Source organism: Rhinatrema bivittatum, chromosome 1 (genome assembly GCF_901001135.1).
Source record: "Rhinatrema bivittatum chromosome 1, aRhiBiv1.1, whole genome shotgun sequence".
Lineage (NCBI taxonomy): Eukaryota > Metazoa > Chordata > Amphibia > Gymnophiona > Rhinatrematidae > Rhinatrema > Rhinatrema bivittatum.
The window spans coordinates 567,295,918-567,311,164 of record NC_042615.1 but is presented as its reverse complement, the minus strand read 5'-3'; the positions used below and the strand labels follow the sequence as shown (position 1 = coordinate 567,311,164).

The 15,247-nt window shown below is 40.4% G+C and overlaps 1 protein-coding gene across 1 annotated transcript in view; it reads right to left on the bottom strand.

Annotated features, from left to right (window-relative positions):
* SLC28A3 (solute carrier family 28 member 3) overlaps window positions 1-15,247 on the bottom strand; it is a 161,946-nt gene that overhangs the window by 21,348 nt on the left and 125,351 nt on the right. Inside the window, exons 12-14 of the mRNA XM_029617345.1 lie at window positions 10,716-10,846; window positions 5,109-5,277; window positions 2,215-2,412 (exon numbers count right to left, since the gene is read on the bottom strand). Of these exons, the coding sequence (XP_029473205.1) occupies window positions 2,215-2,412; window positions 5,109-5,277; window positions 10,716-10,846 (498 nt within the window). The remainder of the gene's footprint in view (window positions 1-2,214; window positions 2,413-5,108; window positions 5,278-10,715; window positions 10,847-15,247) is intronic.

Here is a 15,247-nt window from a genome sequence, read left to right as displayed (position 1 = left end):
CAGATTAACTGACAACAAAATTATTTACAGAGATGCAAAATTGATTCCAATGTGGAAGAATATATATCGTGAATGAGATTGATGACATAGTGTTGGTGAGTGCTTTCTATTTAAACCCATTGTTAACAAAGTGTTTGTGATGACGGTAACAGGGATCAGTCGAGGTCTGGATTGGCTTTTATATGTGGTAAACAGCCATATTTTAGTACAAAGATCCCCTAAAATGTGCACTATTTCAGTGCACTTAGTGGTGGCTGCCTGGATTGCTCTGCCAGTGGAAATGGTAAAGACAAATCTGATAACAGAATTGAAAAACACAGAGGATGGATCCTTAGTAGCAAGAGGATGACGGACTGGGGTAACCTGCATGGAACAACAGTTATAACTGAAAAATGGCAGTGGTACGACTTGAGGGGCAGGATGGGAGTAGGTGGAAGGTTGGAGGGGGTGGAAGAGGAGGATGAGTTCATGTGGGAGTTTGTTTGCTGATCTGCCCAAGGTGGACAAGTCACTGCTGGTCTGATTGGATCGGCCATTTTGAGTGGGGGTTTTTTGGGTTTGTTTTTTTTTTTTTGCTGTTATTTACTATGTTGCTGTGTTCAAGAAGAAAATCTGTACGACTGACTATAATTAAAGAAGAAAATTACACACCTTTTAATGCAGTCTGGATTTTATGCTATATTTGCAAAAGATTCATCTTTTCACTTGTTTGATTCCCTGTATTTAATCCGGGAAACTAGGATGCAGCATTAATAGAAATTGTTTTAGCTCGATATTACATTCACTTGCTAACTTTTATATGTCTATAACATGAGCTGATATATAGTGAACAACAATTATGAGGTTTAATTTTGCTTATACTGGCAGTGTTCTGCTATTTAAACTTATAATACCCTCTTCTCTTAGTGAGCTTAGGAAGATTTTTCTTGCTCAGCCAGTGCTCTATGAATTTTCCCAATCAGGATGCCTCTCCTTTGGCACCTCCCAGTACACTTATCCCACATATTCTAGGGCATCCGTTCCTTTTCAGGGCTCCTGGGAATCTAACGCTCTTCAGGAACACTTTTGTTCTTCTTTGCACTCCAGGAACTTCCCTTCCTGCAGTCCTTCCTCTCAGATGAGGCCTGGCCAACCTCTCTCTAAGTCCCACCTACCTCCTTTGAGCAGGATTGCTCCTCTTCTTTCGTGAACCTTCCCCAGCAAGGGATAGGCCCATTGGTGCCACTCTGTGAAGAGGAAGCCCCAAAATACAACAGAACTCCAGATTTTGGAATTCTCTCTCTTTCTCCCCTTGCCTCACATAGGTGCAGGGGTTTTATACACTCATCATACCCCTCCCATTTGGGAATGGTATACCTCCCTATCACACTGACATCACACAAGGCAAGGCCTCTCTAGTAAGACCTCTGTTACTTTGTGGGCACTCAGGCCAGCTGAAGCCTCAGATGCCATGTTTGTAAAAGGGCTAACACTCTTTTATACATAGCCTCACCCCCATCTTCTCAGGAGGCTTGATGATGGCCACAGTTATTCTGTTTTCCGTCTGCACTTTGTGGATCTCAGTGAGTTTGAGCTGCGTGATTGCCTGAACTCCCATGCTATTCTCCTGAGCCTGTGAGACCATTGTGGTTGTTCATGCCCCGTGCAGCGCGAACCTGCTGAGAGCCATGTAGTGCTGGAAGGAAGGAGAACAGCTCTGAAGGCAGAACTGGCAGTAAATCCCTGGAGAAGGTGAAGGGGGAGAGATAGCTTGGAGAGGATGAAAGAGGGGACAGGATGGTAGAGACTGAAGGGTGGAAGAGGAGGGTGGGGAATTGAGACTGGGATAGGGTTGGGGGAGAATGTATTGGGAAGGGGATGAGAATGTTGACAGAGATGGGCTAGGAGGAGACAGAGTGTGGGAGAAGAGACTTAATTTTAGCTACATGTGTCACTTTGAGTGTGCCTGAGCAGAAGGACCAACCACATCGTCAGAGAGTGAACACCCCTACCCAGGGTGCCGGCCACTTTGTCCAGTGATGACCTTGGCTGTCATACTGATGTTTTTTGTTTTTTCCCCATTTGAAAATTAGTGAAGATCACTGCTCTAACATATGCGCAGGCTAGGGCTAAATGGTGCAAAGAAGAATATCGCTCAGAAACCCCCCACTAGTCCTTTCACCAAACAAATAAAAACAGAGAATGAATATTTTAGCAAAAAGCACTGTTACTCACAGACATGTACTGCTTGGTGCCATCCATGAACTCGGGCCCCATTTCTTTCCTTTTCGTGATCAGCTTTGCAAGCTGCTCGTAGGCAACAAATTCATTGAAGAATGTCTTGTAGCCAATGAGCTTTCCAACGATAAAGCTGTCTTCCCAGTCCACCCCCATCATGAAGGAAAATGGCATAAAGACATAAGAGCAAATTACCTGTAACATCAACAGAGTTTGAATAACCAGAAGGGTTATGGAGCACAGAAATGGTTTGATGCAGAAACAAGGTTAAGTGTAAAAAAAACCTCAGACTTTTTCTTTTTAATTGCTTAAGTATTTTCATATAGGCCAGGGAATGATTCTAAAGGCTTTTTAGAGTTATCTGCAATGTATACTCATTAAACTAAGATCTCTGTCTCAGTGGTGTCCCAAACCTATCCTATTGACAGGCAGTGGCCAGTTGGGCTTCCAGGATATCAACTATGCATGAGATAAATTTGCATATGTTGGATATGCAATGTATACAGATATGTTAAATGCATAATTATCATGGATATCTTGAAAACTTGACTAGCTTACGGATCAATGGGACAGGTTTGGGAACCACTGCTCTGTCTGAATTTCAAATCCCTATTGCTAGCAAACATACTTATTCTATATACAGTGCAAACCCTCATTAAAATACCACTCCAACTGCATTAAAAGTGAGTTTGTATCTAGAGCTATAAAGGTAGAGCTCCAAGGTTAAATCTCTTCAAAACTTAATCTGGATTTCCGGGTGGCCAGATCCCCGATTCAAGGCTTCGCAAGAGGGTGTCAGCCTCATCCAGTGAGGTTGCTGTGGTGCTGAATGATGATATGGCTTCAGTATCAGTGAGGGAGGGTGCTGAGGAGGATTTGGCATCTGCTCAAGCTGTTTCGATCTCGGAACTGTCTCATCAGATTACTGATACCCAGCAGTGAAATTTTGAACTGGCTGATATTGCCCCTGGTTTTGGACCTGCGGAGAATCAGGTTCTGGGTGAGTTTCCTCAGTTTTCTCAAAAACCAACTATGATTACTCTGGACAATCTCTGGGAGCTTATGGCAAAATTTGGCCAAATATTAATGGCTACAGCTACAAAAATGGATACCTTTTGATGCCTCAGGTTTCGAGGCATGGAACTTTAATACAGGAACATGAGAACAGTGAAAGAAGATGTGGGGAAACTTCAAAGAACTCAAATGTCTATGATTCAGGAGCAAGGGGCCTTTTCCCATAGGACTGAGTTCTTGAAGAATGCCTCTGGGAGGCTTAACTTGCGTATTTTGAATTTTCCCAAGATTATGGAGGAGCTCTACTTAGTAGCTCAAGATATTTTATAGAAGTGTTACATATGTCAGGTGAAGTTCTTCCCTCCTTTAATAAAGCTATATTTCTTCCATCTTCTTCTCGTACATCTGCGGGCTCTTCAAAATTCTGCAGCTATCACTTTAAAGCACTGGCATGTTCTGTCTTCACATAAGATCCTGTCCTCTTATTGCGCATATAGCTGGGGTAGTAATACGCAATCATATTGTGAGACCTGAATTACTGTCCTACTTCACCTGATGTATCCAGCAGTGATCAACAACTGTGTGGTTCTTGTGATTTTTGGGCCACCACGTGTGTAGTACTTCACGGAGCCATCCCAAATCCCAACATTTCAATTTGAGATCAATTATTGATTGTTCCTCAACTTTTGTGGTTTATGTCAATGAATGCCCTTGCAAACTCAATATGCTGGTCGTACAAAGCGTACCAATGCATCCGGATAATTGAACATTGAAGTTTTTTGTGAACCACTAAGATTTCTGCTCCAGTGGTCTTTCACTGTATGCATAAAGGCTTTTAAGAATTTACGATGGTCAGTATTGAAATAGATACCCAAGCATGTAATAATTCATGAGAAGACTCTCACTCATTGTGAGCAATTTTAGATTTTTACATTAAAGGCTGTGCATCCAGGAGGTATGAACAATATGGTAGAATGGTATTCATTGTTATGAATCTGGGGAGCATGTTTTTTTTCCTGATGTTTTCTGATTTTATGAGTTTTTGATTTTTGGATGCCTTATTTCTTTTTGACATTTTGCATCTTGGTTATATTTTCATGGATTCTATTGGTTATTGTATTTTAAATTCACATGACATCTCTTCTGGTATGATGTCATAATTGATAAACAATGTTTCCATTGTTTCTTTTTACATTTCAGTAAAGTCAGCACCATGTATGCCTATAGATGTTTGATCACCTTGATTAAGCCACAGCAACTCTTTATGTGTTGGGACCATTTTTATGCTTTTTCATCTTCAAGTGATGTGGCATTTTAACATTCCCTGAAGCAGAGCATGTCTCGATACATGGGCCATGTTGGAGGTTAATTCAACTTACAGTTAGCTTTTTTGGACAAACTTCTGGTTGTGAATCAAGCTCGCAGCCAGCTTGTTTGGACAAATCTCAAGTTAAGTTCTGGTTCTTTTTTTTTTTCATTTTCATCTTCATGTTTTGTATCAGCCTGGCTTGAATGGTAAAGTTTTATATAACAAAAATGATTTTGAAAAAATGGACACTGGTGATTATTGCCTATGTTTATAGATGAGGACTATGGAAAGTAGTGTGAGATTCTCATTTGCTATATCCCTATTTCCTGGTATGCTGGCAATATAAAGACTTTTTGTATTTCATTTTATGACAAGCAGCACCAGCTTGTGAGGGAGGCTTTCCTTCATTTACTTTTGGGGAACGGCTTTTGTGCTTCGAAGTTTATGCTTGCAGCATTATAAACAAAAAGGCTGCATAAGATACTATAGGCGAAACTCAGATTTATTTGTTAAAAGAACTAACGTTAAATATATTGTTTAAATCTTGTAATGACTGTGAAATAAATACCTCAAAACTCAGCTGTGGATAGTCAAACATATTACCCAGCCAGGACAGAACGGCGTTGCAGAAAGCAAGTACTGACAGGAAAGCCATTAGGTTCACAACAATGTTTGCCACCAACCCGATTGAAGCAGAGGCTCCGTGACTGGCGGCTTCCAAGATGTTTCTTGCATCACTTTACCAAGAAAGCAACCACCACAGCAAGACAAAGTCATAGAGAGAGACAAAGAAAAAAATTAGCATACTTCCATTCCCCTGAGAAATGTTACACCATATCAGCAGTTTAACATAACCTAGAAAAAAATAATCACACCTGGAAATATTTGGCCTGAGAGTTAATTATCCAGAATTCCCAAGGGTGCTTTTGCATGAATACAAAAGTACATTCTGAAGTTCAGTTAAAGATTACAGTCTGGATGTTAAAAAATTCCAGATATCCCAATAATAATTAGACTTCATGTTTTAATGAACAAAGAACATATTTTGAACATCAAATACTTCCACCGTCTGACTTTTGGAGGTGTTGATATATTTTTGGGAAATGGAAAATTGAAATATAGAAATATAGAACATAACACAGTAAAGCATAGTAATAAACATAGTAAATGATAGCAGATAAAGACCATTTTGGTCTTTCCAATTGTTCTTTTCCATTTTCTACTACTTTGGGAAGATGAAAACATAAATTTCCATATTTAAACTGACACCTGTTCCCTCCTTCTGTTATCTGTCACTCAACCAGTTTCTAACTCAGTAAGTCCTCCTGAGATCTACCCCTAGGCAGTTTAATTTATTTACGAACATCTTGTATGGGACACTGTAAACATTTTTATTGAAATCTAAGAGATTAATTTAAAATGAGTATGCATACGACCATACACGCACGTATCGGTATGCAAGCAAGGATATGCTGGAATTTTTAATTATGTACGCACAATTAAACCATTCAAAAGTATGCTTCTAATTTTAAGAGGTTACTTGAGCATAGCTGGTGTGCTTGTATCTTCCATAGGACCTTGTCAGCTTTTACATGTATATGTCAGTGAATTTCAAACCATGCTCGTGTGAAGCACATTCTCAGTTTTGCAATTAGTCCTCCAGGTTTTCCAGTTAATAGCGAGGTCTTTCGGATATCTCTAGTTCTTCTTCCTACATGCCATCTCCCAGTTGACTTGGACCCCTCATTCTGTTCTATAAGCTCTAATACTCGAGATCTACAGACTTCCTTCTCATCAGGAGCAGCAGTAAGGTTACGCAGATATCTAGTGTTTGAGTACTGAGAGGTAGATTTTCAAAACGTACGCGCATGCGTCCATGTGTATGTGCTACCCAGTACGCACACTTTGACGTGCAATTTTATAACATATACGCTCCGGTGCGCGCATGTTATAAAATTTCAGGTTGGTGCGCAAGGGGGGGGGGGGTATAATTTTGCACATATGCATGGTGACGCATCGGGGCCTTCCCCAGTTCCCTCCCAGTCTGCTTCAATTAAGGAGCGGACTGGGAGGGAACTTTGAAACCCCCTACTCTAACCTCCCTTCCTCTTCCCCTATCCTGCCCTCCCTCCATCTCTATCCTAATTACTCCAATTTGTTTGTTTTACCTTTTGTCCCTGCCAAGGAGCAGGAGCAAGTTGCGGCGTGCGATCCCCCGGCTCAGCGGCAAATGGCCGCTGTACCGGGCGCCTCTAGCCCATGGATTATATAACTATAATGCTATGATCTGCATGAACATAGTATGAGACACTCATAGGAGTAAAGTGGTTTACATAGACTGGACAAGCATCTTGAAAATATGTGTAATAATGTATGAGAGCCTCTTTATGAATGGATGAACATGAGGTAGCATGAAGTGTTTCAGTTAACTATCTGTGTCCAACTGGTAGAGAATACATGGGTGTAATTTCTACTAACTTTAGGTTTGGGTGCCGTGTTTTTTTCCTTCTGACTATCATGCAGTTAAACCAGCTTTGCCATTTAGGATGTAATTCTATTATTGCCCACATAGACTTTACACCAGTTTTCAAAGGAAAAGTATGTGCATGCTTTCCTTTTCAAAATGATCCTATTAAAACTATCTGCACACATGCACACCTGCGAATGTGTGCATTTGGAGGTCAATATTCAGCAGCATGGTGAGCAGACAATTTATCTGGCTAAAGATAGCCAGATAATTTGTAATGGATATTCAGCGGAGCACTGCCAATTAGGCATGCCACTGAATATAGCCGGACTTATCTAGCTAACTATAGGACTGCTTTTCAGCATGGCCACAGATTTGCCATATTGGGTCAGACCAAAGGTCCATCAAGTCCAGTATCCTGTTTCCAACAGTGGCCAATCCAGGATACAAGTACCTGGCAGGATTCCAAAAGGTCAATAGATTCCATTCTGTTTATCTCAGGGATAAGCAGTGGATTTCTCCAAGTCCACCTTAATAAATAGTCTATGGACTTTTCTTCCAGGAACTTGTCTAAACCTTTTTAAACCCAACTACATTAGTGCTTTCACCACATCCTCCAGCAATGAATTCCAGAGTTTAATTACGAATTGAGTAAAAAAATATTTTCTCCAGTTTGTCTTAAATGTATCCCCTAGTAACTTAATTGAATATCCCCTAGTCTTTGTACTTTTTGAAAGAGTAAACAACAGATTTGCATTTACCCATTACACTCCACTCATCATTTTATAGACCTTTATTGTATCTACCGTCAGCCACCTCTTCTCCAAACTGAAGAGCTGTAACCTCTTTAGCATTTCCTAACAGGGGACTCGTTCCATACTCTTTATCATTTTGGTTGCCATTCTCTGTACCTTTTCGAATTCTGCTGTCTTTTATGAGATGTGGTGAACAGAACTGCACATAAAGCTCAAGGTGCGGTCGCACCAAGGAGCAATACAGAGGCATAATGATATTCTCTGTTTTATTCTCCATTCCTTTCCTAATAATTCCTAGCATTCTATTTGCTTTCTTGGCTGCCACCGCACACTGAACAGAGGATTTCAACATATTATTCACAATGATGCCTACATCCTTTTCCTGGGTGGTGATTCCCAAAGTAGAATCTTGCATTAGAAAGCTACAATTTGGGTTGCTCTTCCCTACATGCACCACTTTGCACTGGTCCACATTAAGGATTGAATTTTGAAAGTGTTGCTTGTGAATGGCCCAGATACTCACATATATGGGCTTTTTATATGCACGTATATATGGGCTTTTATATGCACGTATATATAAGCTTGCACAACTTTTAAAAAAGGGGTGGAAGAGGGGTGGAGTTGGGAGCAGGGCATGGGCGGAGCCAAGAATAACACATGGAACTCCATATTCTAAAACCGGAGGCTGCAGAGCACGCCAGCTTGTTATCCGTATAACTTTACTGCTGCACCTAATGAGAAGCAAGTCTGTAGGTCTCACATTTTTGGGCTTACATGATAGGGTGAAGAGTCTGGGTCAACTGGGGAGAGTGTAGGATTATGAACTAGAGGGGTCTGGATGACCTCAAGGTAGACTGGGCAAATTGGTGGACTAATAGGAAAAAATGAGAGTGTCCCTCACACAAGCATGTTTTAAAATCCACTTATCTATGCGCGTTAAAGCTAGCAAAGTTCTATGGAAGATAGGTGAAGTAGGTTTGCACGAGTAACCTCTTAAAATTAGGAGCATACTTAGGTGCGCTAGGCATATTATAAATTTTATGCACATAAATGTGTGCACGATTTAAAATTCCAGCATATGTTCACTTGCGCACCTGTACATGCGTGTATGGGCACTGGCATGCTCGTTTTAAAATTAGCCTGTAAATGTTATCTGCCATTTGGATGCCTAGTCTCCCAGTCTTGCAAGGTCCTCTGGCAATTTCTCACAATCCTCTTATGATTTAACAACTATGAATAAGTTTGTGTCATCTGCAAATTTGATCACCTCACTCATCATTCCCACATCTAGGTCATTTATGAATATGTTAAAAAGCAGCGGACCTAGTACAGATCCCTGTGGCATTCCACTATTCACTTTTCTCCATTAAGAAAATTGACTATTTAGCCTTACTCTCTGTTTTCTATCAATTCTCAATTCACAGAGAACATTGCCAAATATACCATGACTTTTTAATTTCTTCAAGAGTCTCTCATGAGGTACTTTGTCAAATGCTTTCTGAAAATCCAGATACATTATATCAGCTGGCTCACCTTTATCCACATGCTTATTCACACCTTCAAAAAATATTGCAAATCGGTGAGGCAAGATTTCCTTTGGCTAAATCCATGTGCACTTTGTCCCATTAAACTATGTATATCTATATGCTCAGTAATTTTGTTCTTTAGAACACTTTCAACCATTTTTTCCCGGCATAGATGTCAGGCTCATTGGTCTCTAGTTTCCTGAATCATCCCTGAAACCCCTTTTTAAAAACTCTCCAATCTTCAGGTACCATAGCTGATTTTAATGATAGTTTGAACTTTGCAGATTACCAACAGTAGGTCTGCAATTTCATTTTTCAGTTCTTTCAGCACTCTGAATATCCTGCTAATATACAGCTCATATACAATACTGACTGGGAACACTAACTTATCCAGCTAATATACAGTAACTGACCGGGATCACTAACTTATCCAGCTAATATACAGTATCTCTGACTGGGAACACTAACTTATCCAGCTAATATACAGTAACTGACCGGGAACACTAACTTATCCAGCTAATATACAGTAACTCTGACCGGGAACACTAACTTATCCAGCTAATATACAGTAACTCTGACCGGGAACACTCTCAGAATGCCCCTGAAATGCCTCCAACTTATTTGGCTAACATTTATCAGGCTAAGCAGTTAGCCAGGTAAATTAGAGATGATCAGAATGACAGGAAATTTAAAATCCATGGTTTGTCCAGCTAAGTTCCAAACTTACCCCTAGATTTATCATTTCGCTATAGTGAAATGATCATCCGCGGGAAAAAAAGGGGCAGTGGGTGATGGTGAGCACCTGCTCACCATCACCCACTGCATTTCACCTGCTGCGGTTGCAGGCACGCTGCACACTATCGCTCCCGTACCGCCAATGCAATAGGTGTAGGTATTTCCGGCGCTGCTGCCAGCAATAATGTGCGAAACATTATCGCACATTATTGCTCAAATTCCTCCCCTTTCCCTCATTTACATTTTAATATTGCGATGCAGTAGTTATCGCTTGCATTAGGGTGTTAACGTGCGCAGTAATGTCCTAACGTACGTGATAACGGCCTATCGTGATTTGAAAATGAACCTGTGTGATGGACAAACCATTGGAATATTGACACAGTTTTTTGGGGGGCAAAAAATGCATTCTTTTGAAAATGCAAATCCCTCCCCAACCGCACTGCCAGGCACGTTTCTTCCGACTGCAGGAAAAAGTTTGTCATATGAGCCTTATGCATGCACTTTTACTCTCATACCAGGCGGACAATTTTATAAAAACCCATTTCTGTGGGTAAAGCATTGTTTTACCCCTGGAAATAGCTTTGAAAATCACCCTCCCTATGCTGATGAAGTGTTTTATATCTGTCAAATTAATAAGGGTATAGCATGTCATTGTTAAATATTTGTGCTTTATCTTATCACTGTAGACTTACCTTTTCTCGATCTCCATGCCACTTTTCAGATTTACTTTGGGGGTACGGGTTTCCGGCCAAAATAATTTAGCCATAGCTAATGAGGCAGGAGCTGACATTACAGAAGCAGTTATTAAATGAGTGGCTGAAACCTAGAGTTCCAGAAAGAAGAAAAGGAATGAGCATGTTTATATAAGTAATGCACAGTACTGTATACATCTTCCATACCATAAGGGTTTAAATAACAGTAGTGGATATGTTATAGGTCAGGGTGGCATCCCATTACCAGCGTGGCATGTGCCCTGCCTTGAATGCAACAAACAGGTCTGGTTTTCAAGAGAACCAAATACTCTATGTAAATTAACCATTAACTTAAGCAGTGATATGTGGCTATGTCTCTTTTGTCATTCACTAGGAATGTGCAAATTTCCTGAAAAAAGGTTTGCCATCTGGTTAGATGAACCCATGGAAAGATCAGTGGATTCACTGTTCTGATTAGATAAACCTCTTTACCTACATTCGCGGAAAAATGTTTGTCAGTTTCCCAGAAAATCTGAAGCAGATGCAAGGAATCTGTTGTGGATTTCCTTGGCTTGGGTGGATCTAATTCTAGTTTTTCAAGTCCAAAAGAAATGATTCAGTTGAGATTTTCTCTAGATCCATACTGGAAATAATGTAAAAGATTTTCCCCAGCAAATCTTGGAGAAATTCCTAATTTCTTATCAAACTTGAACCAGGTTGAAATCTGCCTGGTTCAAGTTTGATAGCAAATTGCCTATCTCCATAACTCAGTGAGGACAGCCTCAAAGTCATCCTTGCTTGAGGTATTCAAGGACAAAAATATGCCAGGTCTTTTGCAGGATGCCCAGATAGTTTAATGAACACTATGCAAAGTGTTGTCTTATCTTAATTGTAGCTCAAAACACTTTTGAAGACAATATTAAAGGAACTAAAACAGATAACTTTTCTGGCCAAAGTTACAGGGTCATTTATCAAATAGCGTTATGGCGTTTTCACATGCATTAAGGCATTTTCGCATGCATTAAGCACCTTTAATGCATGCGAAAATGCCTTTAACGCATGCGATAGCACCATAATGTATGGTGTGATGCAAATCAGAAAAAGAGGAGGAGTTAGGGGTGGACTTCACCATTTTGTGAAGCCCTGTCGCACGGCTTTAGCTACACCTTTTTCAGTAGCGTTAAGCCGTGCGATAGGTTGCGTTAAGGCTTTATCGCATGTTGTGATGTGTTCTCAAATGCCGGTTTTAGTATTTATTTATTTATTTATTTATTTATGGTTTTTATCTACCGACATTCGTAGGAATATCTTGCCGGTTTACATCGAACATAGTTAGCCAATGAAAAGAAGTTACATAGAACAAGGGTAGGGAAACAGGGGAGTTAAAGATAAACAGGCATATCAAAATGTGTGTAGGACAGCAGAAAAAGAAAACAACGAAATTTAAATAAATATGGATAACGAAGATATTAACAATTAACAACCCTAGCTGAGTTACACTGGCTAACATTGAGCAAAGAATGCAGTATAAAACACTATGCACCACACATAAATTAATATATAACGAAAAAGCAGAATGGCTAAACACAGCCCTTCGCGAACACGTCCCTAACAGAAACCTGAGATCAAAAACAAAGTACTCCTTACTATTCCATCAATCAAAATAGCAAGACTAACACAAGTAAGAGAAAGGGCGCTATCCTTGGCAGGACCCATACTGTGGAACACCATGCCCTTGGAGTTAAGATTACAAAGAGACAGCAAAACCTTTAGAAAAAGCTTAAAAACCTGGCTCTTTAAACAAGCTTATGAAAAAGAGAAGGGAGAATAGAACCCAGGGAAGTGCAAGGTACGAACAACTGAACACCCACACACACACCACCGTAATCAATATGTGTGTAGTTGTATTTTTATTTTTATTTTTTTCATTCATCACTATAGGATAAAGTTACAATTATAAAGCTAGTATTGTATTCAAAACTGATTCAAAGATTTGGACATTATTTAACACAAGCCAATTATTATTGTTTAAAAACTATGTATCGAACCATTATGGCACATGTGTAAATTGATATATTTTAGCATCATTATGTGCCTTTATGTAAACCGTTGTGACGGTATCCATCTTAACGACGGTATAGAAAAGATTTAAAATAAATAAATAAAATAAATATGTACAAATGTCAAATGGGAGAGGGATTAGTCGATGATTGAGAGAAGGGAGGGATTGGCTAGGTTACGCTGAGATTAAGAGTAAGCTTGTTTAAAAAGCCAAGTTTTTAGGTTTTTTTAAATTTCTGAGAGCATTGCTCCCGTCTAAGATCAGGAGGCATGGTGTTCCAGGAGTGAGGGCCTGCAATGGATATGGCACGTTCTTTAGTGGAGTGTAGGTGAGAGTGTTTTGGCAAAAGTGTGTCTAGAGTGCCAATATAAGAGGATCTGATGGTTCTATTAGATGTGTGGAAATGAATGGAGTCTTAACCAGTGCATGTTCTGGTTGTGAAGGGTTTTATGTAAGATAGTGAGAGTTTTGTAGATTGTTCGGTGGGAGATGGGGAGCCAGTGGAGCTCTTTGAGGATGGCCGTAAGGTGGTCATCTTTGAGAGAGTTAGTGAGTATTCTGGATGTGGCCTTTTGGAGCATTTGAAGAGGTTTAATAGTGGCTTTGGGTAGGCCAAGTAGGAGGGAGTTACAATAGTCTAGTTTGGAGAAAATAATGGATTGCAGGACGGTATGGAAATCATTAAGGTGGAGGAGCAGTCTTAGTTTTAAGGTATTTAGTTTAAAATAGCATTCTTTCATTGTTGAGGCAATGAATCTTTGAAAGTTGAGTAGTTTTGAGGCTCCTGCCTAGCTATCAAGAGGGAGGGAGAGAGAGAGAGAGAGTGAGAGATTTGTGCAATGTTCTCTCAACCTAGCTTGATGGACTCTCTATCTGGGTAACATCAAGCTAGGTTGAGAGAACATTCCACAAATCTCATCTCTGGGTGAGTTTCCTCACTCCGAAGGTCATCAAATCTTCACAAGAGAGCACTGTTCTGTTCGTATGTCTCACTTTGAATGTCAAAGTGGCCCCTAACCCCTACACTAATACCTAAACCTCACCTTGAGTTACTAGGTGGGCCTGCCATACAGATATAAATACCTATCTAGTGAGAGGGCATTATGGTGAGTCTCTCTCTCTCTCTCTCAGTTAGCTTAGCAGTATGAATAAAATCATCTGGTTCCCTTTAGTCAAATAACTTTGAACCTAACCACCTATTTTGAATATCACCAATTAAGTTTACAGTTATCTGGCTAAAGGTAGCTCAAGAATCTTTGGCTTAACCGGCTATATTCAAAAGAATATAGCCTTTTCTGCACCACCACAAAATCAAAAATTAGAAAAAAAAAGTCTGGTCAGACAGCCATGCCTACTCCTCCCCTCAAGTGGATTTCAGTATAAGGGCAACAGGCTCGTGTCCCACAAATCTTTACTTTGCCATAATGGTAGAAAAAGGGTCCAGCTGAAAGGCCTGAACAGGTGGGCCAGATCCCCCACTCAGTGATTCAAATCCTGTACCTTGGAAGGGGGTCTCTCCTCCCTCTCCCAACTCTCCCCCAAGCCAACCTCATCCCTACCTTGTTATCCAGTACCCCCAAACATGAAAGGCCATTGGAGCCATGGTACAAGTCTACCACTCCTGGGGGCATCAATAATTGCTTCGACAGAAAAGCTGAGAGCATAAGTTACCAGCGTTGGTGTAGAAGTAAATATTCATACGCTACCAACATTGCTGTTAATGCAACGACTGATGCCACTGGGATTGGTATACTATTACTTGCACTGCAGCCCTAGCAGCCTTTAAGATTTTTTGGTGCCAAGAATGAGATAGGAATGTGATTGGCTTGGGGGGCTGGGAGGGAGGACACCCTTCCAAGGTACAATATTTAAACTCTTGAGGGTGGAGCTGGCCCGGCTTGTCGGGCCTTTTGTCTGGATACTTTTTCTACCATTATGTGGAGCTTTGGGGGGGGGGGGGGGGGAGAGGAAGGGGCCCATGGCCACCTGGCCAGCTGCCTTTTTTTTACGTGTCAGTGCTTAACTGGTTAAATTCTTTTAAATATAGCGGGTTAAGCCTAAAAGTATCCAGGAACAAATTTAGACCTGCTCTAGGTGTGGCTAGAGTAAGCTGAAAAACCTATTCAACTACCTTCTAACATTGGAGGAGGCCAGATACGTTTTTTGGCTAACTTATCTCCATCCCAGGAATGCCCATTACTCTCTCAGCTAAATTTTAGCCAGATAATGATTTATCTGATTAAAATGTAGCCAAATAAGTGCTGGCAATATTGAAAAGGCATTTATCCTAACTCACACGTTGGCTGGATAAATGCTCTTTGTGATTTATAATATTACAGCCTCAAAAGGAAAAGTTAGGTGAACAAACTCAATAATGGTCATGGGATGGAAGAAGATAAGTCATTCCAAAAGGCTCTGGTTTTTCTGGCATCTGGTCATTGCAATTTATTATTTATTTCTGTTCAACTGA